The sequence below is a fragment of the Dipodomys ordii genome, unplaced genomic scaffold, assembly GCF_000151885.1.
Source record: "Dipodomys ordii isolate 6190 unplaced genomic scaffold, Dord_2.0 Scaffold88, whole genome shotgun sequence".
Taxonomy (NCBI): domain Eukaryota; kingdom Metazoa; phylum Chordata; class Mammalia; order Rodentia; family Heteromyidae; genus Dipodomys; species Dipodomys ordii.
In genome coordinates, this window is record NW_012267304.1 from 1493281 (window position 1) to 1515716 (window position 22436).

The 22436-nt window shown below is 35.6% G+C and overlaps 1 protein-coding gene across 1 annotated transcript in view; it reads left to right on the forward strand.

The window, feature by feature from the left end:
- The window catches only part of Il1rapl2 (interleukin 1 receptor accessory protein-like 2), a 1034228-nt gene extending 1012138 nt beyond the window's left edge, over positions 1-22090 (forward strand). The window contains exons 9-10 of the mRNA XM_013025880.1: positions 8490-8660; positions 21099-22090. Of these exons, the coding sequence (XP_012881334.1) occupies positions 8490-8660; positions 21099-21796 (869 nt within the window). The 3' untranslated portion in view covers positions 21797-22090. The remainder of the gene's footprint in view (positions 1-8489; positions 8661-21098) is intronic.
- Positions 22091-22436: the final 346 nt, after the last annotated feature.

A 22436-nucleotide genomic window follows, 5' to 3' on the forward strand; every position in this document is an offset into this window, starting at 1 on the left:
TTTCCCTATTTGGATCCCCTTTATGTCTGCATCTTGTCTTATTGCTGTAGCTAGGCATTCTAATACTAGATTGAAGAGAAGTGGAGAGAGTGGGCATCCTTGTCTTGTTCCTGAGTTAAGAGGAAATTAGCCACATAATATTGTATATGGGAGCCAGAAATACAGGATGGAAGAAAGACAGCATCTTCAATAAATGGTGCTGGCAGAATTGGCTATACACATGCAGAAAACTGAAGTTAGATCCTTATATATCACCTTGCACCACAATCAATTCCAAATGGATCAAAGACCTCAATGTAGGGCCTGATACCATGAAAAAATTACAGTAAGGGGTAGGGGAAACACTAGGGCTCCTAGGCATGGGTTGAAACTTCCTGAGCAAGATCCAGTATCACAAAAAAATCAAAGGAAGACTGTATAAATGGGATTACATCAAACTGAAGAGTTTCTTCATGGATAAGGACATAGTTAGAAAGATAAATAGAAAGCCTACCGAATGAAAGAATATCTTTACTAGCTATGCATCAAACAAGGACCTCATATCTAAAATATACTTCGAGCTTAAAAAATTAAACCCCCAAAAATGATCACCAAAGAAACATCGACCCAATTAGTAAATGGTCTAAAGGCTTAAAGAGAGAATTCTCAGAAGTAAGAATGGCCAAAAGACACATGAAGTGATGTTGAACATCTCTGGCCATAAAAGAAATGCAAATCAAAACAACATGAGATTCCAACTCACCCCAGTTAGAATGGACATTATCAAGGGGATATGGCCAAAAGGGAATGCTACTACACTGCTGGTAGGAATGTAAACTTGTTCACCCATTCTGGAAAGCAGTATGGAGGTTCCTTAAAAGACTCAACATAGAACTCCTCTATGACCCAACAATCCCATTCCTGGGCATTTATCTAAATGACCACAAACCAGGCAACACTAACGTTACCAGCAGAATTATGTTCATCACAGCATTGTTTACTATAGCCAAGATATTGAATCAGTCCAGATGCTCCTCAGTGGACAAATGGATGAAGAAAATGTATATGTACATAATGGAATTCTAAGCTTCCATCAGAAAGAATGATATTGTCCTATTCTAAGCAAATGGAATAACTTGGAAAAATTATATTACACGAAGTAAGCCAGACCCAAAGGAACACAGGTTGCATGGTTTCCCTCATTTGTAGTAATTATAATGTGTCTATTAATGGATAGTGAAAGACAGAAAATAATTGCATGTGGATATGATAAGTTAAACAGGACTCTAAACATTCACACAATGAGACTAAAGGAGGAAATTCTTAGGAGAGGATCACAAAGGCTTGATAGCTCCGTGCATGGGATCATATAAAGTGATGTTCATTGTAATGAAATTTGTGAAATTAAAACAAGAGGGTTTTTTAAGTTTACTTTTTGTGTTTTTGTTTCTTTGTTCTTTTTCTCCCTTTTCTTGCTGTTTTTGATTTCTGTACCTTTTGTCTTATGTGAAAGTTTATTGGATTTGACTAAGGGGAAAGATAAAATTGGTGGGGGAAAGGTGAACTAATTCAGCAGTCATACTCAATAGACACTATGTTGAAAATGAATTATACAATTTCTATGAGGGGGGCTGTGAGGGAAAAAAACTGGAAGAAAACAAAGGACAAGGTGATACTGTTCAAACAGAAATGTACTCGCTACCTGACATATAACTGCAACCCCTCTGTACATCACTTTTACAATAAAATTTTAATTAAAAATGCTATTTTACATCTCCATGTAGCCCGAAATTATTCATACTATAGAGCATTAAAAGTTAGATTATATATATTCAAAACTCATTGGAGGATATAATATATGGTAGAAGTTACTTCAATAATTTCTAATGGGAAGGATACTTAGCATATACTATATTTTTTCATGGAACCTTAAACCTTCATTACCTGACCTCTGTAGTAGTTGAAAAGATTACTAAAACATCAGCTAGTATGAACCAGAGATTTACAACAGAGTTTTGAAATTATTTTAGATAATATTCAATTATATGATATCAAAGGTCACCATATGAGCTAACAAATTTTCCATTACTTCAGTAAAATATTTTTGTCTCATAAGCATATTTTAATTTAACTCATATACTCTTTATTCATATTTTCTCTTAGCCTGTATCATGACAGTTTGTGTATATTTTTATAAAAATTATTTGCCTTTTGCATTTGACAAGATCCAAAACCCCTTTATGATGAAAGCTCTGGAAAAACTAGGAATCCATGGCACATTACTCAATATAATAAAGGCTGTGTATGACAAACCTACAACCAGCATTATACTTAATGGTGAAAAGCTAAAGCCAGGTTTCTTTTTTTGGGGCAGGGGGTCTGATCATGGGGCCTGAACTCTGGGCCTGGGCACTGTCCCTTAGCTCTTCAGCTCAAGACTAGCACTCTACCACTTGAGCCACAGCCCCACTTCCGGCTTTTTTCTTTTTGCTTATGTGGTACTGAGGAATCAGACCCAGGGCTTCATGCATGCAAGGCAAGTGCTCTACCACTGAGCCACCTTCCCAGCCCTAAATCCATTTTCTCTTAACTCAGGAACGAGACAAGAATGTCCACTCTCTCCAGTTCTCTTCAATTTAGCAGTAGAATGGCTAGCTACACCAATAAGAAAAGATGCAAACATAAAAGAGATCCAAATAGGGAAAAATGAACTAAAACTCTCCCTCTTTGCAGATGACATGAACTTGTATTTAAAGAACCCCATGGATTCCACTCCCAAATTACGCCAACTGATTTGAAATTTTGGCAAAGTAGCAGGGTATAAAATTAACCCTCAAAAATCAATGGCTTTTCTGTATGCCAACAATGAGAAGAGCACGGCTGAAATCAGGAAAACAACTCCTTTTATAATATCCCCACAAAAAATAAAATACCTAGCAGTTAACGTAACTAAAGAATTGAAGGAACGCTACAATGAAAACTTTAAAAACCTAAAAAAGGAAATTAAGGCAGAACTAAGAAGTGAAAAAACCTCCCATGCTCCTGGATTGGGAGGATCAACAATGGGAAAATGGCAATACTGCCAAAGGCTATCTACAAATTCAATGTAATACTTATTAATATTCCAACCTCTTTCTTAAATGAAATAGAAGGAACCCAAAAATTTATATGGAACAATAAAAGACCCTGAATAGCAAAAACAATCCTTAGCAGAAAGAACAGTGCTGGAGGAATATTAATACCAAATTTCAAACTCTACTACAAAGCCATAGTGGTCAAAACAGCTTGGTACTGGCACAAGAACAGACCTCAGGACCAATGGAATAGAACTTAAGACCCAGAAATGAACCCACAGATCTATAACCACATAATCTTCAGCAAGGGAGCTAAAAATATAGAATGGAAGAAAGACAGCCTCTTCAGCAAATGGTGCTGGCAAAATTGATTAAATACCTGTAGAAAATTAAAGCTAAATTCTCATCAATAAACCTGCACCAGAATCAACTCCAAATTGATCAGAGACCTCGAAGTCAAAGCAGACACCCTGAAAACATTACAGGAAGAAATAGGAGAAATTCTAGGGCTCCTTGGTACAGGCCGAAATTTTCTTAATAAAGACCCAGAAATACAACAAATCAAAGAAAGGTTGGCCAAAAGGGATTGCATGAAATTACAGAGTTTCTGCATGTCAAAGGACATAGCTAGTAAGATCAATAGAAAGCCCACGGATTGAATGAAGATCTTCACTAGCCATACAACTGACAAGGATCTCATATCTAAAATATACTAAGAATTTAAAAAATTAAATCTCCCAACAACAAATCCCCAAACAACTTTCCAATAAATAAGTGAGCTAAAGACTTAAATAGAAATTTCTCTGAAGAAGAAATAAGAATGGCCAATAGACACATGAAGAAATGCTCAACTTATTTAGCCATAAAAGAAATGCAAATCCAAACAACATTGAGAGTCCACCTCACCCCAGCAAGAATGACTATAACCAAGAACTCTAATAACAACAGATGTTGAGGGGATGTGGCCAAAAAGGAACCCTATTGCATTGTTGGTGGGAGTGTAAACTTGTTCAACCACTTTGGAAAGTAGTATGGATGTTCCTCTAAAGACTCCACATAGAGCTCCCTTATGACCCAGCAATCCCACTTTGGGGCATTTACCCAAATGATCACAAGCAAGGCTATACTAAAGATATCAGCACAACTATGTTTATAGCAGCATTATTTACCACAGCTAAGATATGGAATCAACCCAGATGCCCCTCAGTAGATGAATGGATCAAGAACATTATAATTGCATTTTACACACACACACACACACACACACACACACACACACACACACACACACACACACACAATGCAATCCCATGCCTCCGTTAGAAAGAATGATATCATCCCATTTGTTAGGATATGGAAAGACTTGGAAAAAATCATATTAAGTGATGTAAGCCAAGCCCAAAGAAACATAGGTCCCATAGTTTCCCTTATTTACAATAACTAGTATAAGTCTACTATAACTAGTATAAGGACAAGCGGAAAAGTTCAAAAGCTATGTACATATAACCATATAAGATGATGTTAAGTGAAATAAACCCTAAGAAGTGACACAACTTGTTCTTTTCTTTCTTGCTATTGTTTTCAACGTATTTAAAATGTACTATGTATTTTTTGTTTCTTTTTTATGTACTTTCCCCACAGTATAACCCCTGTTGTCATTGTATTTGATGTCAGTGCCCTGTATCTTGTATATACATTTTTTCTAATTTGGGGAGGGGAAAGGAAATAACAAAATGCTGAAATAAGGATATAGGTTTTCCCATTGTCACAATGATGTACAAGACACTATATTGAAAACAAACTTTATAACTTGGGGAGGAGGGTGAAACTGGGGAGGTGAGGAGGGAAGGAATGGTAGGGGAAAAACAAAGGAAGAGGTAACAATGCTCACTAGGAAATGTACTCATTACCTTATTCATGTAAATGTAATACCTCTGTACACCACTACTTTTACAATAACAAACATAAAAAGTTGGAGAATTCCTCAAAAAGTTAACATTATTTGATTTTTAAAGGTAGGAACTTTTATTTTACTTCATTGTTTCAGAGATTTCAGTCCCTCGTTATGATCTGTGTTTCATAAAATAAAATTCATCTAACAAATGTTGGCTTCTTGCTAATTTTAATTTAATTCATTTCATTGCAACCCATCAAAAATGATTAAGTTGTTCAGTCATTAAATACTTACAAAAGTGTCTTATATGTGACAGGTGTGATACACGATACGTTTACTTATATTTTTCATGTGGATCAGTGGTATACACATATGCATACCTGCTACTTTCTTAGGTAGACTAGGTGTGAACAAAACAACAATACCCAGTACTCACACTTTAGAAGCAAAGTTTTCAACATAGTTACAGGAAAAAGTGGTTTAAAATTAGTCTTGTTACAGATGTGACAAGAAGAAAATTCTCGCACAACTAGTATGGAGCTCTTCTTCATAACTTCTTTCTCCATTAGGAACAGTATAGTTTTGGTGATGACTATGTTAACCCCTTTCCTTCTAGTACTCATCTGTGTTTTTTCACTCTATTTTCTGGGTCCTCAGATGAGCTTAATCAGCATGATATAGCACTGAGGAAGGACCATTAATGTTGCCTAGAAAAAACATGGCACTAACCTGCCTTTCACCTTTAAGACAATTTCAGGCCTTGCTGCTAACTTTATTTATGTCATGTTGTTGCTTTTGCTCTATCAATCTTGTTTCTCTTTGTGAGCAACAGCTGTGGCTGTTCATGAGATTTTCTTGGCTGTCTACATAAGGCTGAAGTGCGTTTTTTAAAGCTATGGCATCTGCGTCATTGCTGGCTCACTAGCTGGCATCCTAGTGTTTCTGGGACATCTGACATGGTGGCTTTGAGAGCTCTCTTCCTGCTCTGGCCAACTAGCATCAGCTCTTCACCTTTAGTTCATTTTAAAGGGACATGGCTGAAATGGAAGCAACCACATTCTAAAGAGTGGTATCTCTATAAAATGCTAGGTGACATTTAATATTCACACAGGTTGGATGTTAACATGTCAAAACATTGATACTCTTGGTTATAACTGGTTTGAGATATATAGAGAACTACTTTTCTAAGAGGAAGTTACTGTATCATTGAACTAATATCAGGATATAAGTAGATAAGGATAGGACCAAGAAAAGGAGTTTAAGTATTGTTGGAGGGCAAATACTTTAGACAGGATGAGCAATAGAATAAGAGTCTAGAATATCTGAGAAGATCACAGAGTTAATAGCCATTGGAGATAGCTAAGCTAATAAAAGATACTCAACAAATCATTGCTGAATGAATTAATATACAAATAGTTGATGCTCTCAAGAAGTGTCTTGTCTGACATGGAGTCTGAGGCAGGAACAATAGCCACCAAGAACAATGAAATGTATTCTGCTCATAGAAAGAGAGCTGTTTGTCCTTTGGCCTATTTTATTCTTCCAGCTGTGAATCATCGGCAGCTCTTAGTCCCAGGTGAGTAATTATAGCTGGAGAAAGTCAAGGGCCTGCAGGTGCATCCTGCTCTTGATTGGAATAGGGCAGAAGTGCTAGGATTACCAGGAGGTTATTACATTAGCATTGCTTACGAACCCCCTTACTTCCAAGTGGAGTTTTATATACAAAAGTGGAATGTGAACAATCTGCAAGCCAAATGATCTCCTGAATGATCCAGACAGTCCTTCCCGTGAATCTGCTTCAAGGCAACCAAGAAACAGCAAGGTTTATGGAAGCCTTTTGCATATGGCATTATGAGGAGTAAGTAGTATGCTGTCTTCCTTGTTTCAAATACACAGAGTTCTTTTTGTGTGTGGATGATCAGGGATATAGTTTTATTTGAATTAGAACACAAAAACTACTTCAGCGAATTTAGTCAGGGGATCTCACCTACTCCTATAGTTATGCATCTATAGCTTGTATGTCTATAGTTTATACCTCCTTGGGCAAGTAGAACAAAGTCACTCATGGTATAGGGGAGTGAGCAATAGTTTAATTCTCTAAATTAAGTTTTATTTATATCCTAATCAAATGTGTTTTAGTAACAAGCTCTGATATCCGAATCTTTCAAAAAGGATTATTCGCAATCATTTGTACTTCTACATGAACATAACCTTATGAAAGTAATTTATGAGTATTTTTTAAAGAAGGAGGTTGAATAACAATACATAACAAATATAAATGAGAGAATCATGGAGAAACTCAACAAAAGCTGATGATGAATTGGGGATGGGAAAGGACTGGGTGGGTGGAGACAAGCAGGAGGTGCTGGCAGGGAGGATGAAGGATGTTGAATACTGTCAAAATGGATCATTAGCAACTATGAAATGCAACAAGGAAAGTTTTGGGGGATTCTATTTAATAGAGGAAGGACAGGGAGTGTGATAGAGGGGGTGAAATTGATTGGAATACAGTTTAAATATGTATGCAGTTGTAACAGTGAAATTCCCCCATACAACTAATATAAGTCAATTAGCAAACTAAAAAGAGAGAAAATTAAATAAGATATACAATAATTTTTCAATAAATAAGAGGAATGTTGAAAATGCTACTATAATTTTTTTTCTCCTGCATCCCTTCTAAAACCTAAGGACTAATACCTTAAGTAGCTTTATTTACTAATATTTGGTAGAAAAAATGTATGCATACAGGCACATTTTAGAGAGACTGGCTCTGAGCCAATATACCAAAAGAGGAAAAAAATACACTCACAAAGTACAGTTAACTCCCTGACTAAATGTGTGAAGGGAAAACCTAATTTGGTAGTATTGGAAGGATGTATATTTTGAAACAAAGGCTTCTTTGGGAGCTTGTGTCAAATTAGTTGGCCATGGATTGAACCAGTACAGGCAATGTACTTGTATTAAGCCCAGCTGCTGTCCCTAATATTTAGTAATGAAGTGCTTTTTGTATATGACGATGACGACACTAACCAACTGGAAGTATGGCATGTGTTGTGAGTAGTGTCTCCAGGAGTGAAGTTGGATTATTTCAATCTTCCACACTCTGAGCCCAGCCCACTTTGGATCTCATACACATATTTGTGAAAACAAGGTATAGTCTGTGACCAAGCAACCAAGCTAAGCCAACTGGCTCATAAAGGGTCAGATCCATGACTTTGGTATATTTGGTCCTGCATTTAGACACACTGAGTTAATCATTTGCACAAATCCACAAACATCATAAATGTGTAGACTCCCTCAAATTCACAAATCATAATTCTGTGTTTTATTCTGTCTTATTGTAAGTGGCCAATTGCATAAGCATTTCAGTGCATATCATATGAATTATTTATGTTAAAATGGACTATATTTTCTATTACATAGCATGTGACATACTTTTTCCAATTATTAAAGACAGTGACTATAGAGCCGATTCCAGCCTATAAATAATAATAGACCTTTAATATTGCTAAATTTCCAATTCTTTGTTGTTCTCCTTTAAGACAACAAGGAATATGATGCTTATCTTTCATACACAAAAGTGGAACAAGATACTTTAGACTGTGACAATCCTGAAGAAGAGCAGTTTGCTCTTGAAATACTGCCAGATGTCCTGGAAAAGCATTATGGATATAAACTCTTCATTCCAGAAAGAGACCTGATTCCAAGTGGAAGTAAGTACTTTCAAATTTTCTGTTTCTTTTAGCAACTTCTATGGATGTTTCAAGCATCAGAGCCAAGTATTTAGAGAACTCTTTCTCACAGATTTTTTAAATTCAAATTTCTCAATTGCATGTATTCTGACTTTAGTACATCTGAACTTTGAAGACATTGAAATGAACATTGAACTTTTTGAAGACATTCTCACACTTTACTTGTGGTCTTTAAATTGTAATTTAAGGTTAGTTTTTATTAGATTGCCTTAGTGTCCTGAGAAAATCATGACCCTTTAATTTTTAAAAAATGTCTCTAGGTGCTAATGGTCCAAGCCTGGGTAATCCTAGCTACTCAGGAGGCTGATATCCGAGGATCACAGTTTGAAGCCAGCACAAGCAGAAAAGTTTATGAGACTTTTACCTCCAATTAACCACATAAAGGCCAGAACTAGAGTTGTGGCTCAAATGGTAGAGAGCTAGCCCTGAGTTCAAGCTCCAGGACAGATACCATAAAAAATAAGTCTTCAAATATCAGTGTATATGGGCTGGGAATGTGGCTTAGTGGTAGAGTGCTTGCCTAGCATGCATGAAGTCCTGGGTTCTATTCCTCAGTACCACATAAACTGAAAAAAGCCTTAAGTGGCACTGTGGCTCAAGTGGTACAGTAGAGTGCTAGCCTTGAGCAAAATGAAGCTCAGGGACAGTGTCCAGGCCCTGGATTCAAGTCCCAGGACTGGAAAAAAAATACCAATGTGTTTCAGTTCCAGAGTTAGTCACCTGTCACTGTACCTACATATACCTATTCTCATTTCACTTGTAATTTTTAATCTTTACCAGTTACCTTTGTTTGTATTATGCATTGTCAGTCATTCACAAATCTATGGAAAATCCACCTACATAGGTGTATGAGTTAAATGCATTGTACTGATAATCTGACTTGTGGAAATGTGGAACTACTTAAAATAATAAAAATACATTTAAAAAAGGTATATGAGTCCACTGGCTACAGCACTTTCAGAATAAGTTCAGCTTCAAGGCAAAATATGTCCTTTATTTTTGCTAAAAATGAGTACTTTGTTCATAATATATATGTGGTAAAGTAAAAGGACCATATTTAAGCTTCAGATCTTTGCCCTCAAAGTTTTTTTAATGTCTGAGGGAAAACAAAAGTGTTAATATTAATTTGCATGTATGTCTGTTACTATCTTTGAGAGGGTAAGATTGAACTCTTTTTTAATTTTTAATTTTTTAATTTTTATTTATTTTTTATTGTGAAAATACTGTACAGTGGGGTTACAATTACATGGGCAAGATAATGAGTACATTTCTTATCAAGCATTGTACAGTTTGTAATCATGTTCATTTATACACACATAGAAATTGCAAAATAAAAGCTTGTATTTTCAGCACTTGAAAATATATTATAATTTTGCATATATTATGCTCTTTAATATTTACAATTACCTGGAAAGAGAGAGAGAATGAGAGAGAGAAAGAGAGTGATATCAGACATATATTTCCTTCTCTTAAACTCTTAAAGATGAGAAAACAAAGGCTCACTGAGGTCCAAGATGAGATGAGTGGTAAATGGTAGAATTAGGAGTAAAACTTAGGTCTGTTTAATGTTAATTCTCATTCTGCTAGATCGTAATCAATTGGTAATGCTTACTCAGAATGTCAGCAGTCCACCATAGTCATTAAGATGACAGAAGACAAATGCGCACAACTGAGATTTGGGTTTTAATTATTTTTCCTAGAGAATATATATACATACATATATATATATATATATATAGTTTATGTGTGAATATTGGTATATATGCTTAAAAGTGCGTGGAAAGGATCAAAATAAACGATATTTACTGATCCATTACAATGCTACAATGTGAGAAGTCTCCAAGTTTCCCACCATGGTTTTTACTGGTTTCTCCTTGTAATTTTCCTCATTTTCATGACACAAAATACCATTCTATATTGATTTGTTTCCCAAGGTTCATCCTGATGTCTCAAAGTCATTTACTTATACTGTTTTCCTCCCAAATGCAGTGTTCCTTTCATCATTCCCATTGTTAATTTCACTATCCTGGTAGAAAACATATTACTTTACTGCTGCAATGAGGATTATCTCTCTACTTTCTTTATCTTTCCTCCCATCCATCTAACCATTTTAATATCATGAATACATCCTTGTCACACCCTTACTCAATCTACTCTGTTATTTCTTAGAGGATAAAACTATAACCCTAATCTAAACATCATTATAATCTGTTGTCCACCCACATTTTCTCCTAAATTTGTTTCCTACTATTTTCTCTACTCAGAGCTTCTACTTTAACAAAACTGTACCTTTGATATATATTATTTGCTCTTCATGCTTTTGTTCATGGAACTCCTCTGTCTTTGAAAATCCTATTTATCCTTCTCCTGTTACCATTTTTGGGAAAACTCCACAATAATTTCTCAGGCTCTAGAGTTTGTGGTGTATAATTACTTGCTTGGCTATAAAAATTTCTGCTCCTGTGACATGCTGTGTTGTTCTATAACCTCCTGTAACTTTCCATCTATTTATATCTTCCCTCGTCAGCCAGATTATAAGCTGCATGAGGTCCTGTTTCTCATTTGTCTTCATACTCCACCATCATCTTCCAGAAGAACTAAGTTCATTAGTATTTCAGAGATGTGTATTGATTTTGTTTCAGTAGAGCTAGTTAAGAGAAGAGGAAGTGATGAGAATGAAATAAACAAAGGTGTCAATTTTATGTGATGCATTTGAAAGGCAATCTTTTCAATGGGGTCAATGTAAGGTAGGCAGGATCTTTATACTGAAAGAAAAATGTGTATAATTTATAAGAATAATGTCAATACTTACAAACATATAGGTATACATTTTATTTTTAGAGATGAGAAAAACAAATATAAGAAATTAATTACTGATGAAAATTTTAAATACATTTCTATTTTTACCTAATTCGTTACATTGCTATATAGTTTTATGTTTTTACAAATAGCATCTTGTTAAATATGGGAATTCATCAAAATCCATTTTTCAAATGAGAATATCCTAAATCATCTTAAAGTAGTAGGTATATCATTAACTAAGTAAAATCAATATTATACGTGAAATCATCTTCAATATGACTCGGTATAGTACTGCTCTTCTGCATTATAGTCCATAAATTTTAGCAGCACAATAAACACCCTCTATGAAGTCCAACAAGTTAATGAAAAATATAGACATTCATGTCTGAAAATTTCAACATAATTAACCTTCTTCTGAAATAAGAAACAGTTTTATACCATTATGCACAGAAGAAAGGGAAGTACGAATTGCATGGAACACAGATGATCCACTTGAGACTCAGTAGATGGCCACTGTTTACAACATAATAAAATAGATACTGTGAATGAGTGAGAACAAGACTGAGTGAGCAGGAGAATAAGAAAGATGAATTTTTTTTAAAATTCACTATCATTTTTGTGTACTATAGACAGCTGAAAATCCTCCTTGACCATGGAGTACAAAGCTTACACAAACTGCAAAATTTTCTAGCTCCAAGCTATGTATTTTATTAAATATGACAATATATTGCATAAGAGATGCTAGGTAGGATTCACCTACTTTACCTAGGCAATTATTTTTTAAATAGTCCCATATAAATCTCACAAAATGATATCATCAAGATGGGCAGATATTTGGTAGTTCATGCAAGGTAATTTTAATATATTTTCAGATTGTACATCTATCAGCCTGAGTAGGGACTTGATCTTGGGTATTTAGTGGCACACAAGAAGACTTTTACAGTAAGCCATTTGGGACAACTATGTAGTTTTTAGATGCAACCACTGGAGGGTGTTTGATTTTAATCCTTCCTTCCTGAACGAGGAAATTCATGTTCTCTGAATTCCGATTTGCGAGTGTAACCTGCAGAGGTTCTTAAAAAGGCCCTTTGACAATTTTTCTTTTCCATCAACATTTCAGAGCTAGCTGAGCAGTCACCATGTCACGATTAATGAGTTTTTCCTTGGCATTTTTAGCACACTTTCAGGAAGTCGATGAAGTATATGAATAATATACTTGATTTACACATGAATGACAGAGTAGAACATTTTGGACTTGGTGTATGTATGTTATTAAAGAAGCTTCTGTGGTCTGTATTTGCAGCCATTGGTACAGATTTAACAGGTTATGTTATATAAATATAGACACATTCCTATGGGGGAGGGGAAAAGCCTAGCTACAATATTATGAACTGTGTTTCTCCCTCACATCTCATTTAAAATTGTTGACCTATGAGTACTCCTTCTTTCAAAAATTAGCATTGAGGCCCTTGGAGGCTTATAAAAACAGACTACCTGAAACCATTCTTCATCTATAACAATAACTTTATATGAATCAAATGAACAAAGTGTTTGGCACAAATCCACTTACGTTTAATGTCTTTACTTTTCATGTATCTTCAGTTGCCTTTGTATCTCTGGCGTGGTATTACCACTGAAAAGTCTCAACACTTCTAAAGTTTCAAAATTATCGTGGTATGGGTCCTTATGCACTTAACACAAAAGAACTTTGCAATGCACAGTTTCAAAAGTTCATGAGAATATTTTGTCTCTCTCTCTCTCCATATGTGTCTCTCAGCGTCTGTATTTCTCTGGCTCTATCACTCTTGCTCTCTCTCTTGTTCTTGTTCTCAGAAAGCTTAAACACAAATATATCATTTTCCACGATGAGCTGGGGTTGTCTGTATCTTTCCCACACACCCCATTAAGAAATGTTGTTCTTTGGCTATTACAAACTAGCAGAGATTGAGAAATTTGACGCACAGATTTTTCCTAAATGCCCAAACTGAGTCTTCAGATCTGGACATTATTTTCCTGGCAGGGACTACCTTTCCATTCTTGAGCCCTGTGGTCAGGATCTTCCTTATGTTTTCTCAGGTTGGGTGCCTAAATGTGGCAAGAATTCCTACTTTCCAGTAAAAAAAAATGGCTATTTCTTCCCAGACTAGAAACATCTGTCCCTGAGAACAGTTAAAGCAACTTTGTTGCCAACAGGCATCTGAATGTCAGAAGTGACAGGCAACCAAAAGAAAGCCAGATAGAAAACACCCTACTCAAACTGCCTAGAGACACAAACTTGAGAAGTAGAGATTTTCTCACCCGTGCAGCTGCTGGGTTTTGTGGTATAAAGTACTCAACACAGAGCACATTGTGTTCATGGGGACTAGTGGATCCTTGAGGAATGAACAGATGTGCTCTGAAGCTGACATGTGACCAACAGAACCCAGCTGTGCAATTGAGATCCTGAGATTGGGGACATTTTTGGATGAGTACCATTTAGGCTCTTGGACCTATCTTATCTCAGCGTTTCTGTAGAAATTTTAAAATATAAAAAATATAAAAGTTATTGGTTTGTGCCGAGGACCCCTGGTCAGATGGAAAAAAAAAAACAGCATTCAAAGTCTAAAAAGTGTAAAGAACTCAATCCTGTAGTTTTTGTTTACTTGTATGAGAAAGCAAGTAAAATGCTTCAACATGCATGCATGATATTTATTATGAATTATAATTTGAGCCAGTTCTAGCTGAAGCTTGAGATGAAAGTATGTCTAAGTGGAGTGAAGAAGAAAAAATCCTTCACAGGCATTTACCTCAATTTTCCCTTCTCATTGGAAAGCTTAGGAGGTCATCATTCTCCATGTGAGTTATACCTGCAAAACTGTACCAGAGAAAGACCTGTTATCATGTGTATATTTGATTAATTGTGCCTATTGAAATTATATCTATTAATTGGCCTCAGGTATCAAAATTGTGTTTCCATTTGTTTCCATAATCAATATTCCATGTATTTCTTTCACTCAAGAATCCTAGGATTGCCAGACACTGGTGGCACATGCCTGTAATCCTAGCTACTCAGGAGGCTGAGATCTGAGGATCGCAGTTCAAAGCCAACCCGGGAAGGAAAGTTCCTGAGACTCTTATCTCCAATAAACCACTAGAAAACTGGAAGTGGTGCTGTGGCTCAAGTGGTAGAGTGCTCACCTTGAGCTGAAGAGCTGAGGGACAGCACCCAAGCCCAGAGTTCAAGCCCCACGAATGACAAAAAAAAAAAGAATCCTAGGATTCCTTCACTAATTTAAGGGGAAAATTAAAATATCTAATCACATTCTTGCATTTGTTTGACTTTCTTCACTAGTATAATCTCACAGTTCTTTAATGCTTAGTACTAGTCATGCAATAGTGCTGACAATGAAATGACAAATGACTGGAGAATACATCTGGTGTCAGATGATCCCTAGTCCACTGCTGAAGTGAGGCATGCAAAAAAAAATGTTGTACATGGATCTGTAAGTATTCATTGCCAATATTTCCTCTAATAGCTGAATAGTTTGGAAACTATTCAAGTAAGTTGTCCTTAGGGAGTAATAAAATCCTTTTCCAGGCAATCTAATGTCTGTGACCTAAAAAGTGTGAGGCAGAGGTGACATGCACAACCAAGGAAATTTAACACATTGTGTGAAATTTACTGACGTGGAATAAAATCAGATATATTGGCCATCTCCTTTATTTTAGAAACAAGAGAAATGGAAACAACTCTAATCTTTCAAAAGTTTACTAACTTAAATGGACAAGTTTTCTCATTGAATCTTGTGATAGAGGTTAAAATCGACTGTGAAGAGTTTTAATTTGGAAATCTTGGACTCAAAGATAAACCATTTAATTTTTTTTAAAAAGTCCTTATAACAGATAAGATTTAAGATGAAAATATTGAAAGAAACACTGAAAAAACTCTCCAAGTTGCCAGTAGCTTTGTGTCATATTCAAGTAAGATTGTGCTAAGGAAAATTAATTTCCTGTACACAATTCTAATGTTTGGGAGGAAGATAGAAAAGAGAACAGGGAATACAGTTTACCAGTCACTTTCTTTACTACTCTCCACTTTCTCATTCTCCCATCATTCACTTTCATCTCTGTGAAGGGATAAAAGTGAAGAGAAAGAGAGAAGATATGGATTCCGTACAGTCTGTGCTCACTCACCCATGGATGAAAAGCCAAAGCAAAAATAAAAGACTAATTACCAGAAACTCAACCTCCAAAACAAGAGGTGTTAAGAAATAAAGTGCCTGGATACACAAGGTGTCAGAAAGTCCATACTGACTTGATCAACCTCTGCTCAAAGTTAAACAGAATGCTTATACAAAAGAAATCAAAACTAATGCTGAAGAAATTTAGTACAATACAGCTAATTCTTCATAAAATACCTAAGTAAGGACTTAGAGGCTGCAAAAGAGATGTTTGTAAGGCAAGTAATATCACACACATGGAGCAACCCCTACTTATAAAACTCATAGATAAATAAAAATTGGAAAACCTTGATCTTTGTGACAACAACATAGAGAATTTTAGAATTATATTCAAGGCCCCAAAATCTTAAGTAATATCATCAAAGATAGTTAATCTATAATAATTCTAATAAGTTAGTGTTTATAAGCATCATTTAAAATCTGAGTAGTATAAGGCTGAATAATTTTCCATAAATATATGATGAAAACACATTTCTTTTTGATATATGGGAAACCCATATAGATTTAATTTTTTAATTTTCAAATATTAAGCTATGTGTTTATAAATACCATTGTTGAAATAGCTAATATTCTGCAGAATTTACTGGAATTTACTGTTTTGTGTACCCTGTCTCACTCCAACAATGTGTGTTTATAATTAATGGCTGCCTTATATAGCTATGAGTTTAAACACATCAAGCTACTATTTGAATCTACCAAAGTAACGAAGTATACCATAGTCTACATGCTACATATTTGTCTTTTAACATATACATATGTATATGTATGATAACATATATGTATGATAACAACACTGATATAAGTGGAAATATCAACAAAGTGTTAATTTGTTTTAGAAATCAGATGGTTAGTAAGCAGTAGCTAGGGCACAAAGAAATTCATTAATATAGAATTTTTTTCTTCCCTGTCCTTCTGCCAACCTTATAATGACAAGAAATCCTGTATGCATCATATTAGGAGCTCTTTCTTGGACCTGTCATTCTTTTGATTTCTATTTTGTCTCCATTTCCTCCTTCATTTTACCTTTTTGTTTGCTAATATGTGGTATAATTCATTTCCAAGTAACTTTTCTAAATCAAATTCTGCTTTGTTAAATACAGAACAATCTTGCGTTATACAAATGCTTCCTGATAAAAAGTTTGAAACCAAATTTTCTTTGTTTTAATAAGATTTTAGGTTGTCAATTAATTTATTTCCCAGCAATACTGAGAGTACTTCCATAAGTTTTCTTCAGTTCCTTAATAAATGTACATCCCAAGGAGAGTGTTCTGACTATGTGTTTTCTCTGAGAATATCTTCCTAACTCTCCATCTACTCACAGTATTGACAAATGGAGAAGTTTCTTTGCACATGAATATATGATATGAAAAATTAATGTATACTAAATAGAGCCTCTTATAAAATTAAAATAAGGGAGATTCTTCAGATATAGGCTTTATGTCATATCTGATCATCTGATTTAGTTGCACAGATTTCTTTAGAGAAACAGAAGGCTGGCAGATACAACCACCTTTGGTCTTTTCTTGCATGAGAAATAACTTAAACCAAAATCTGTGAAAGCATGACTTAATGTTTTTTTTCCTTAAGGGACTTTACAGACGTTTTGTGTGAAAAATGTCTTTTAAAGGTTCTTGTGACTAAGTCACTGGATTTGCTTAAATAAGTTAAGACAAGACAGTGAATATTCATATGTGCTGTAGACTTAGGGATTTTTAAATGCTTCTTTATTATCTCTTTGTGGTAAGAAGCTTTTTAAAAAGGTTTCTGAAGGTTTCTAACATGTCTCCCACAAAACCACAGTCCTACTAGAGCAAACCCCACTGCCTGTCAGAGCTACACTATGGACAGCAATGTCTTAACTTGATACCTGTTTCTACTTAGTTTAATTGGAACTTTTCCAACCTAACCACCCTGTTTGGTCTCTAATTCAAGGGTGGCAAGTCATCTCTGTAAAGGTCCAGATAGTAAATATTTTAGGGTTTGTGGGTCACATATGGTCTCTGTTGCATCATATTCTTCTTATTCATCATCTTTTAAGAAAACAACACTTTAAAAATATAAAAAATAATGGTCCATACAAAATTAATGGGTCAGGTCTCAATTCACTGTTATTAGATTACAGGCATGCCCCCAAAGGTGCATTTTGGCAATTGCTCATATAACTGACCAACAATTATTTGGCTAAAGATTAGCAATTAAAAATATGAACACTATCTGTTTTGTTTCTTCTTCATTTACTTATATTTTCATAAAAATAGGTTCTTTTGCTCAATAAAAAGAAACACAAAGACAAGAAGGGAGAGTGAAGGAGGAGGGAAGAGTCAGAAAAGGAAAAGAAAGGGAGCAAGGACAAAAGCAAAAAGATTGGTAAAAGGAAAAAGGAGAGAAGAAAAATGAAAAGGAAAAGGCAAAAGGTAGAGAGAAGGAAAGGAGGGGAAATATATTTTAAAAAATAGAGAGTGAGAGCCAGCATATGGGAGCAAAGGCACAGTCTCCTTCTTTTCCTTAGAGCCAGGCAGCTCTTAGAAGAACCTCCCCAGCTGCTTTCAAACATTGAGGTTGCTGCCCAACCGCTGAACACCATCCCAAGAAGTGAAATGTGGGCTTCACATCTGAAAACTTCCACTTGGTTTTTTACCAAGTGAAATGGAACACGAAATTCAGGGCCTAAGCAAATGGCCTGTGTTTACTTTGGGACACTTGGGCTATGTCTACCCAGGGAAATTTTTGATGTACTGACTGACTAACTCCAGTGCATATGATTAATGTATATGTAAGGTAAACCAGGATTATTCTGAAATTTTTTTTCTACAGCAGGTTTTCAGCTGGAATTATCTGGATGGTTGCCTTAGCTCTCCACTAGGTTTTGCCAGGATAAGCACAGCCAATGTAGTATGCAGGAGACAGGGACCACTCCCTCGCTCCAAGGTTCCCTTCAACACCCACACCCTGTGCAGCTGAGTATAGTGGGATCTGTCCTTCTTGGGACAAATGTAAATTTGGACTTATGAGCCTCTAAGAAGCCCCAGAAGCTCTAAATGTTGCGTTCTATCAAATGGCAAAATATAATAAATGGCTGAATTGGTAGAATGATACTAATGGAACACCTATTCTGTTCCCTACTGCATCTCCAAAAGCAGCTAGCAAAGCCAATGCCCTAGCACATGGATAGCTCGATCAAATTAATTTATATGTGGGTGTGGGTGTGTGCGCACAAACGCATGCACATGTGTGTGGGTAACTTCTTGTATGATTGTGGGCATTTAAGTTGTAATATCTTCTTTAGGTCGGTAAAGCCATGTTTTAAAACATACTTAAAATAAATTTAGACTACATTCTAACACATAGAAATAGTATTGATCTCAGATGTATATTTTATGTGATTGCTGACAAAGTTTGCACAGCACTTTTTGAAATTAGATAATAAGTTGAAATTAATGAGAGATGGAAACTAGTCAAAGTAACTCTTGGTAAATTGTTTTGTAGAGATAATTTCTATGAAATTAACTATTAACTCTTCATTTTCCTGCAGAAACTGTACTCTCATAGATCCCTACAGTAATAGTGTGATGCTGGGGTTTGTATTTGTTTGGTTTTATTTTATTTTGGAGAAAAGGTGAAAAGAAAAATGGGAAAGATGTATGATAGTTTATTTTACTGTATCTTACAGATCCAACTTCTAATGATGAAGCTTCCCACATAACTTCTTTCTTTTTGGAAGCAGAAAGAAAGGAAGAAATTGAAGAGTCAGAGCTGTTACATTGGGATAGTATTTTTCCATTCTATTGAATCTTCCTACCTTTCCTTCTACTCTGTTTCACCAGTTCTCTCAGTAATCATTACAGAATGATAATTTCCCACTTCTACCCTTGTGGTGATTTGTGTTTTGTGTTGTTTTGTTTTTGCAGATTTCACCGCTGATTTTTTCCCTTGAATACGTAATCTCTAAAATAAAATACTTAAAATCCTTAAGAGGTTCCACCCCAACTTTGCAACTGCATTATTCCCTCAGACACAGCCAATGGAACTACTGCATGATAAAGTCCTGAAATGTATTAAGTCAAAACAAAACAGTTTTAATTGGCCAATTCTGTGTGTACCTCTAAATAGTTTCTTGTTTGTGTAGGGTGTATAGAAACTTTTGCTCGTTTTTTAAAATGTTTTCTTACTGGCAAGTGATAGAAATAAAACCCTGGAAATGAGAGACCATCTGTAAAGGAAATTTCTCTTTTCACGTGGCTTCTATGTGACTGTTTGGTGTCCCCACATTATGTATTGAAAGTAGCATCATCTTCAGCACATTTGCAGTGACAAATGTTCCTATGCTTCTGTAAGCATGGCTTCTGCTAGAGGGCACTGTACATTAGACAAGGCCTTATACTCTACTTAGTAAAGACAGCTTTCTGGTGCAGCACCTGTGTCCAAGTCTCCATTTGTTAACACATGTGTGCATTTCCCTTTTGGGAAAATAAGACTTTGGGAAACATGCTGGCATAAAATATTATGCCATGGTATAAACTATTCTAGGTGTAGTGGAATTATTATCTACCATGAAGCAAGTCATGACATATGTACATCACTTTCAAATTTGCTCCACAAAGGAGAGCAAAGACTATTTCTCCATTTATATGCTCCTCCTCATCTATCATTTATTCTACACCATCTCTCACATCGAACTCTATCCTTCCTTCTTTGTAACAATACGCTAAACCCAATTCAACTGGTGAGCACACACCACTTCACCACCTTTGGGGTTGAAAGGCATACTAGAGGACCTCACGTCACAAATGACATATTCTGGAAAACAAGGTGGATGATTCTACAAGCAGCTTTCCACTACTCTAAAGCACAATTCCCTCTCCTGTGGTTAGTATACATAGCTGTCGTATTTGTTGCGCAGTTGGCAAATTGGCTGCTGTATGCACAATTACTATTTAGCAATCAAAACTTAATATTGATAAAAAAAGAAAAAAGGAGGAAAAGCAAAGTAAATTGTAGCAACTTTGCACTTATTATTAGGTACTAATCCTCTTCTCATTGACCCATTGATTGCTTATGCCCTTAGAGTACTAGCATGGAAGGCTGACTTGAGTTAAGGGATTAGGTAAACAAAACTCACACCTAAGTTCTGAAGAAGATGGAATTTATATTAGGCAACTGAACACTGTAAGTAATGATATGGGGGAAAGAAAATAAAGATTTAAGCAGTTGTTTCAAATTTTTCTAATTTTGGAGGAAATTGTCTTTCTGAATATGCAAAGCAAATGTGATGGACTTTATTGAAAGACTGGATCTCTGCACTACTAGATTGCAAACCTGTGCTTTAAAGACTGGCAATGTCTTTGTTTTACTCTTTCTCTCTTTCTGTGATTTATAGCATACATTGAAGATCTCACAAGATGTGTTGAGCAAAGCAGAAGACTTATTATCGTGCTAACTCCAGACTATATTCTCAGACGGGGATGGAGTATTTTCGAACTGGAAAGCAGACTCCATAATATGCTAGTCAGTGGTGAAATCAAAGTGATTTTGATTGAGTGTACAGAGTTAAAAGGAAAGGTGAATTGCCAGGAAGTTGAATCACTAAAACGCAGCATCAAACTTCTGTCCCTGATCAAGTGGAAGGGACCCAAAAGCAGCAAATTAAATTCAAAATTTTGGAAGCACTTAGTATATGAAATGCCTATCAAGAAAAAAGACATGCTATCTCGGTGCCATGTTCTGGATTCTGCAGAACAAGGACTTTTTGGAGAACTTCAGCCTATACCCTCTATTGCTATGACCAGTACCTCAGCCACTCTGACATCACCTCAAGCCGATCTCCCTGATTTCCACCATTCAGATTCAATGCAAATGAGGCATTGTTGCAGAGGTTATAAACACAATATAGCATCCACCACCTTGCCAGTTCCTTCCTTAGCCAACCATCACACTTACTGCAATTTGCCTCTGACACTACTCAATGGACAGCTCCCCCTTAATAATTCCCCCAAGGATATTGAGGAACTTCCTAGGAACAATTCCCTGCTTCCTTTATCATCTAAAGAGCTTAGCTTTACCAGTGATATTTGGTAGTGGAAAAAAACAACAGAATTCCTTTGAACAGTTATATGAGCATACTTAACTTCTGCCATATTAAATACGAAAAACCTAAAAACATTGAGGTGCTGAAAAGTGGAAGATAAAGGCACAAGAATCATTTTTGTACCTAAATAATTTTGTTTACATTTCCAGAATAGTGGGCAGGGTGGGTGGGGGAAAGGACTTGCTTTTGTAGTATGGGACCTTGTTCCAATGTATAGTTTTGATTTTGTCCTGAAAAATTTTAATTCTGTTTTAAAGCAAGTTTTTATGATGCCACATAGACTACAGTTTGGGTGACCTAATTTCCCCCATACCTTTAAAAACTCTAACATTTACATAGTATTTTAACTAACAAAATCTTAAAGACTTAAATAAACTTCTGACCTAAGTTTAAGTGGAAAAGAGAAGATCTATAAAGTAACAACAATCATGAGTTATAAAGGAAAAATGGTTGGGGCACTCCCATCAGAAGATGGCTAGTAAAGAAAAATCAGTTGAAGGAAAAAATGTGATAGAAACATTTAGAACTTCTTCAACATAATGGACAACTTCTTTAGACTAAATCAGCAGCTCATAATCACAGCTTTTATATTTATTTAGGCAAGCAAATCTTCTATAGACAAATTAGTAG